Source organism: Alligator sinensis, unplaced genomic scaffold (genome assembly GCF_000455745.1).
Source record: "Alligator sinensis unplaced genomic scaffold, ASM45574v1 scaffold210_2, whole genome shotgun sequence".
NCBI lineage: Eukaryota > Metazoa > Chordata > Crocodylia > Alligatoridae > Alligator > Alligator sinensis.
The window spans coordinates 1443648-1451051 of record NW_005841946.1 but is presented as its reverse complement, the minus strand read 5'-3'; the positions used below and the strand labels follow the sequence as shown (position 1 = coordinate 1451051).

General features: G+C 40.8%; 2 protein-coding genes across 2 annotated transcripts in view; both read left to right on the top strand.

The window, feature by feature from the left end:
- Positions 1-6551, top strand: part of SNRPA1 (small nuclear ribonucleoprotein polypeptide A') — a 12205-nt gene extending 5654 nt beyond the window's left edge. The window contains exons 2-9 of the mRNA XM_025199550.1: positions 7-187; positions 699-777; positions 2231-2277; positions 2865-2967; positions 3515-3594; positions 4924-4999; positions 5396-5489; positions 6286-6551. Of these exons, the coding sequence (XP_025055335.1) occupies positions 7-187; positions 699-777; positions 2231-2277; positions 2865-2967; positions 3515-3594; positions 4924-4999; positions 5396-5489; positions 6286-6344 (719 nt within the window). The 3' untranslated portion in view covers positions 6345-6551. The remainder of the gene's footprint in view (positions 1-6; positions 188-698; positions 778-2230; positions 2278-2864; positions 2968-3514; positions 3595-4923; positions 5000-5395; positions 5490-6285) is intronic.
- A 704-nt stretch (positions 6552-7255) lies between these two features.
- The window catches only part of SELENOS (selenoprotein S), a 6742-nt gene continuing 6593 nt past the window's right edge, over positions 7256-7404 (top strand). Inside the window, exon 1 of the mRNA XM_025199566.1 lies at positions 7256-7404. Coding sequence (XP_025055351.1) covers positions 7346-7404 — 59 coding nt within the window. The 5' untranslated portion in view covers positions 7256-7345.

Genomic DNA, 7404 nt, shown 5'->3' with positions numbered 1-7404 from the left:
CTGCAGTGCCCCGTGCTGACCCCGCCCGCCCGCCCGCAGGGTACAAGATCCCGGTGATCGAGAACCTGGGCGCGACCCTGGACCAGTTCGACGCCGTCGACTTCTCGGACAACGAGATCCGCAAGCTGGATGGGTTCCCGCTGCTCAAGAGGCTGAAGACGCTGCTCATGAACAACAACCGCATCTGGTGGGCTGGCGCCGCGCGGCATCGGTCCCGGGCGTGTGTCGGTTGCCCCCCCGGGGGTGGTGGCGGAGCCACAGACAGGCTCCGAGCGGGGCTCGCAGGTTACGACCCTGCCCCTGCGTGTGGACCTCCGGCGCCCGGCCTTGACTTATCTTTGCTTCACGTGCACGGCAGCTGAAGCCGGAGGCCGGGATGTGCCCGAGCCTGCCTGCGCGGGGCTCTCGCTGGCCGTGGCTGTGCTGCGTAACAGCAAGCGTAAATGGGAGACAGGCCAGGAGATGGGAGATGGTGGGCCGGCCGGCAGGCAGGCGCGGGAGCTGCTCTGTCGCAGGAAATAAAGATCATAACAGAGCCCAGGCACTCCCCGCGCCCTCCGACCCCCGTGAATCTGGGGGGCGTCTGATGATTAAAATGCGTGGCGGCAGATTGCAGTTTTTTTCCAGGACTCTTACTGAAATTTTCTTGAGCATAAAATAAGCTTTGTTTTTTCTTTTCTTTAATATATTCATTGTAGTCGGATTGGTGAAGGGCTCGAACAGGCCATGCCCAACCTTCGGGAGCTCGTTCTGACAAACAATAACATTGCAGAGCTGGTAAGTCCTCCATTACAAATGTTTAGGACTAAGTTGAAGTTACGCGTGTGTCGTTTGTTTGTTTTTCTCATGCTCGCTTGCGCGCTCCCTCTCTCTCATATATATCTATATCTAGATATATAGATATATCTCGCTATATCTGTAGATATAGAGATATATAGATAGATATAGATATATCTCTATATCTATAGAAATATCTCTAGATAGAGATAGATAGATAGATAGAGATATATGAGAGAGATTGATATCTAGATATCTGTATAGCGACACATATGTTTATATGTATATACATGCAAAGAGATATAGATATTACATGACCGTTTGAAGTTAAAACCATTGTGTTAGTCTCCATGTGTACATTAGGACAGCTGTTCTTACAAGGGTAATCTTTCTGCTGTACAATGAAACAGGAGATGTTTTTGAGATTCATTGTTTTTTTCACATAAAAATGTTACAAGGTGATAGTATGTAAATAGATCAAATATCTCATTTAGCTAAGGATGTCCAGCACGGTTCCCAGGACTGGGGCATTAGTTAGCATTTGCCTTCGGATACTGGATAGCATAACGGAAAATGTGCAGCTCAGTTAGAGAAAATGTCAGGTTTTTTTCTTTAATATTCTAGTTTGATTAGACTTGAATGAGCTAACTAGTAAAATGGTCATGGGATTTTAGTAAATGAGGATGAGGAGGTTTCACAAAAGTCATTTTAATGCTTTGGTGTTTTTGGTCTGTTCATTTCACAATCTTGTGAATTAAACAGACCCAGAACTATTTAATTTTAAACTTCTTGTTTTCTGTTCATTTGCATACCAAAGTATGAATTTTTCAATACTTTTTCCTAATCTCTACCTTTTGAATTTTGTATTCTTCATCAGTGAGTAATAGTGTTAGTACGTTACCACTCAAGGCTATTTTTTTTTTTTGGCTACGTCTGTATAACTCCTCTGAAGTCAGTGCAATTGCACTGGCATAAATTAGAACATAATTTAGTCTTTGGTATGGAACTCAAAGCATATTGAAATGCTTGATGGCGTGCTTAATACTCGCTTACTTGGTTCTCCATCAGCTATTTGTAGCTTAAACCTGAAACTTGCTTACTACTGTTTCTGTTACCTTGAATGAATATTATCTGTAAGATCTGTCTCTAGTGAAGATTTTGGTAGTATGATTATGTGAACCACTGCAAAGTATTTGTCATCATTTTATAAAAATATTGACAGGATATTGCTTGTAGAAAGGTAACGCATTTGTTGAATAGTTTTTAATGGACATGATTTGGGAGTGTGGGGGTGCATGTGTGTTTGGTGTGGGTGTTTTTGGGCCTAGCACCATACTAGGTATAATTTGTATTTGACCAGTGATTGGATGTCATTGACAATACTGTAGACTTGAATCGGCTTCTTTTAGTTTTGGACTGCTCTGAAATAACTCATTGCATTCCCATTTTTCAGGGTGAGCTGGATCCACTGGCAACTGTTAAATCACTGACTTACCTGAGGTATGAAATCTTAATTTGTTTGAATAGATTTTTTTATATTGCGTTGTATATTTCCTTATGGTTAACTACAGCTTTAAATTGGTTAAAGATGCATAAATTTTGATGAGTGAGCTCTCAAATTGCCAAAAGGCTATCAAACTAAATAGAAATGAGCTGTTACATTTACATTGAGTGCTATGTTATCTGTTAGATTTTTTTTCTTACAAAATACTTCAGTCTAAATATAAATCATGCTTTTCAGTAATCCTTAGAAGATCATCATAATGCAGAGTGAGAAATACAATTGAAACAGCTTTTTGTGCATTTTAGAAACATAGTATACAATTAGTTAGTCTTTATTTTCATTTTAGAAGGTGGTTGAGATGGTTCTTTGTTATAATTTGCAGTAAAACACATCAAGCTAGTAAACCAATCTCTGCTCATAATACTTTTGTGTTGTTTTCATAGGGATCAAGAACAAGGTTTTGTTTCTGCATTTATTGGGTGGACTGTCTGTTTGTTTGTTAGTGTGCGAGGACTTTCTACAATAAGTACTTTAGACAGTATTTTCTCCTATTCAGATTCTGTTCATAATATTTTCTTTGTAGCGTATTAAGGAATCCTGTGACAAATAAGAAACATTACAGATTGTATGTAATTCACAAGGTCCCGCAAGTCAGAGTGTTGGATTTCCAGAAAGTAAAGCTAAAAGTAAGTCTAGTATTTTCCTAGCCTCTTTGCTGTAAGGCTCTGAGGCAGATATTTGTTCCTGTTTTGTTGAAACTTCTGTGGTCCAATCTCAGCTTTTTCCATAGTTGTAAATTTCATTTGTATCTAACTAAGTACCGAATAACGTGCATACTTTGGACCTGTTTTTCTTTCACCAGTTCATTGATTTAAAGAAATATCTGGTTTAATTATGTCTTGTAGCTTTGCCTATTGTACATGCTTTGCTCTTCTCTGCCACTCTTGGTGCCCTAAATAGACACGCAGGTCTTTGAAAGAAGAAATAAGGAGTCCCTGTGAAGACAAATGGGTGGGAAACATTTCCTTGTGTTAAGAACATTAGGCTGATATTCATCAAGTCTAAGCATTTTGACAGTAAGTTCAAATGCTTGTTCTTAAATCTGGTCCAGATGCCAAGGTGCTCTGATGCAAACGAGACAAAGAAGCCTTCTTTTAAAGGAAGAAGCTATGCAAAATATACCTAATGTTCCTGCTTAAATTAACTTTGTGTGTGTGTGTGGTATCACTGTAGGAGCGTCAGGAGGCAGAGAAAATGTTCAAGGGCAAACGGGGTGCACAACTTGCAAAGGATATTGCCAGGAGAACAAAAACGTAAGATAAAAGATAACCAATTTAAACTGGCATTCCCCTTCAGAAACACCACCTCAGTCAGTGTTTGCAGGGCTCGGCAAAAAAGTAAACTGAAATGTCAGTCGTGGGCTGGATGTCCTAACATTTCTGGTAGTGCTTTGCCAGATATGGTAGTTCTGAGCATCCTCGCTTTGGATGGTGGTGAATACAGCTCAGAATATTTTAAAGAAGTGATATCTGGCCAGGGTGTGTGGATTTGAGTAGCTGACTCTTTTTATTAAACACTCCTGTTTTGCATTTTATTTTTAGTACTTCTGGTTATTTGCATAAAAAATAACTTGATTCTCATTGGATAGTGATTGTTAAAATGCATTGATTTGCAACTAAATACAGCCTTTAAACTTAGTAGTACTATGTTTCTAACAAAGAGGCTATGCTGTACATATGCACATTTATTTAAGCAGCTAGATAGCGGAATATATTTATTCCGTTTCCTAATTTGTACATAAAAGTTAGATTACTATTTTGTACTTTTCATTCATATCAAACTGAATGAAAATTGGCATTTGTGAATCAAGATTTTAAAACTTTCAGTTAAATAAGACTACTTTTTAAATATACTGGATACATAAAGATTGTCTGCTGGCTTATTAAATTAACATAGTGTTAGTTACCATAGTTAAGCTGAGCCTTCTCTTATTGCATGAAGGTTTTAGAACCAGCAATTGATTAAACTGAACTATTTGAATACATTAAAACAAAGGACACAGTCTCTCTGTACTTGCAAATAGGCTAATAGAGTATAAATCTGATTTAGCACTTAAGCCAACTTTGGGTGGACGTGTGTAGCTGAGTGCTTGCACTAGTTACTGGTTTAAACTTGTCTTTTTTGGCAGCAAATATTTGCTAGTTAGTATTTTTTTTTCTTCATTTAACTTTAAAAAGATTGCCCTTGCCTTGCTATGCAGGTTGCTATAGGAATATGACATTTGAAATAGTTTGGTTTTTTAATATAATTTATTTTTATTCACCTTGCTTCTCATTCATGCAGTGGAACTGCTGTGTTCAGCAACATCCAAATCTGATCTATCATTCATCATTTATCTGATCTATAATAATCTCAATATAAGCCTGCTTCTCTTCAGGAGCAGGTAAGAGGATGGGAGGTGGGGAGACAGACTTGCTGGTGTTTCTGAAGGAGACAATTCTTCATTGTATCAGTTTGTTAACAAAGATAAGATACTACACTTGATTGAATAAAATGCTTCCAAAAGCATTAGCTTTTGGAAGCTAGAGAAGCAGATATTTTCCACAGGAGTGTGAATGACATGTCTTTATTTTTCTTTGAAGTTTCAATCCAGGTGCTGGTTTGCCGACTGACAAAAAGAAAGCTGGGCCATCCCCAGGAGATGTTGAGGCAATTAAGGTAACTTTTTGGTAGACTGCATAGGGAGAACTGAACCAGGGAAACTGTCCTGGATTAAAAATGCTCCCTACTTGGTAACTTGTCACACTGCTTTGTCTTAAGCAACAAAGCAACATCGTGCTCTGATCATCTTTCTTCTGGGCTCCTTACGGCACAAACCTCAGTGAAGTTTAATCTGACTTTCTTCCCATATCTCTCTGTCTTCTTCTTCGCAACACTTTATTCTGAGTTTAGGTTTGATCACAGAATTGATCAACATACTTCCCACTGCAGTCAATAACTTTGTGTTTATTTCAGTATTATTTGTACTTCTTTCTGATAACCAAGTGTTATTGGAAAGCAGTTAACATGTCAGTTGTGTGTGCTCATCGTATTGTTGATCACTTTATCTTCTAGAATGCCATCGCCAATGCTACAACTCTGGCTGAAGTGGAGAGACTTAAGGGTTTGTTGCAGTCTGGTCAGATACCCGGGAGAGAGCGAAAAGCAGGTCATTATGCATCTGAAACTTTCTGTTTGTGGCAGGCTGACCCAGTAATATCATGTCCCAGCCATGATACATGATCTCCATTAGTGGGTTGGAAGTGTGAGTTAAAGGTGGTGGGGAAAAAAAATTGGTGTCACAAATTATGAATCTGTCCAAAATGCCTTGGTTAAATGTATATAACAAAGGTACGGATATTTAAAGGTGCATACCTCAAGAAAGCCCCACTTTTTAAATGCTGTGAAAGGCTGCGGAAATCTTAAGGTCCACGATTAGAAAATATTTGAGGTGTAATAATGAAGTGTTGTTTAAATTTAATTAAAATTGGCCGCAGTGCGCGCTCCGACTAAAATCTTCAGACCCATTTTTCCATAACCTGTTATAGGTTACTGACCATAAGGATGCAAAGTAATCCAATCTTTTTTATTTTTTTGGACAGTGTAGACTAGAGAGACGGATGCTGTGGCGGGCAGAGTTGAAAACTAGAGTAATTTGTAGAATAGCAACTCGAGGGTGAATAAGATGTCTTCAAATTGTTGCCTTGGTGTCAGATGGTGGGGGGTGATGGGTCACCTCTCTGACGGGTAATATGAACACTTGCATCTGTTAAGACTTAACTCCAGTGGTAAATTTTGATCATTTGTTCCCTGATACTTAGTGGTATTAATAAGGGGTATGTTACCTATTTATTGTTCCATAGAAGATAAACTAATTGGAAAATAGTATCACAGGCACTTGGGTAGAATATTTTTCCAATGTTACAATTAGACTGGTGGTCAATTATCCCATGTCCCTTTTGTAGGCCCCTCAGAGGAGATGGAAGAAGAGATGGAAGAGGACGCCATTCCCAACGGCTCTTAAATTGCATCCTCGGGTGCTCCAAACCACGTGGAACGTATCGGTGTCTAGAGAAAGATGTTCATTTTACCATAGAAAGTTAATATCCGCTCTTCACAGGGTCGGTCAGTGGTTTTTCCGTTGCTTCGGAAGCACGGTCGCGCGTGAAATTGCCATTGTAAATTTTGTACTGTACATTTGGAAGCCCAATAAATTGCCATTTGTTTTTTCCGTGAGTGTACGATGATGGTGACGACAACAACAAGGTGTCTTTAGGCCGAAACAGAGGAAGTGTCCTCTTTTTGCTTGGTTTTCTCTTGCCTTTTCTGCTTGCCCTGTGACTTGTTTCCAGGTGGAGCAGAGGGTGTCGGGTGCTTTGAACTGTACCTAAAATTAGAAATGGGAATATGAATCTCATTAATTAAGAAATAGGAATATGAATCTCATAATAACATATTAATTAAGAAATAGGAATATGAATCTCATAATAAATACAAGATTCATATTCGTATTTCTTATGAGATGCATATTTATATTTCTTCATTCATATTTATTATGAGATGCATATTCATATTTATGAGATCCATATCCTGGTGGATTAATACGAGTCTCATAATATAAATAATAAAGACGAATAAAGCAGCAACCTGGCAGCACCAATAGACGCCACTGGGCGCTTTGGACCCGTGCTGCGCAGGCGCCGGATGGATGCCCCCGGGCACGGACTGCACATCACCGACAGCCGCCTGTCTCGGCACGTGCGATTGGCCCGAGAGTCCCTCGCCTCTCTCCCGATTGGCCCCTGCCGCCATTGTGACCCGACGGTCGCTGACTCATGCCGCGTCCCCATTGGCTGCCAGCAGAAGAGCGCCATTTCCTGATTGGCGGGCCCGGCCCAGCCCCCTCGACTACGTGTCCTTGCGGCCGAGGAAGCGGGCTGCGATTGGCTGGGCGGGGCGGGCGGCTCGCAGGTCCCGGATGTGAGGGGTCGTCCGGCGGGGGAGTGGGTCGAAGCGGCGGCGGGGATGGAGCTGGGCGGAGGCGCGCCGGGGCCCGGACAGCCAGACGTGGAGCACGGCGGGCT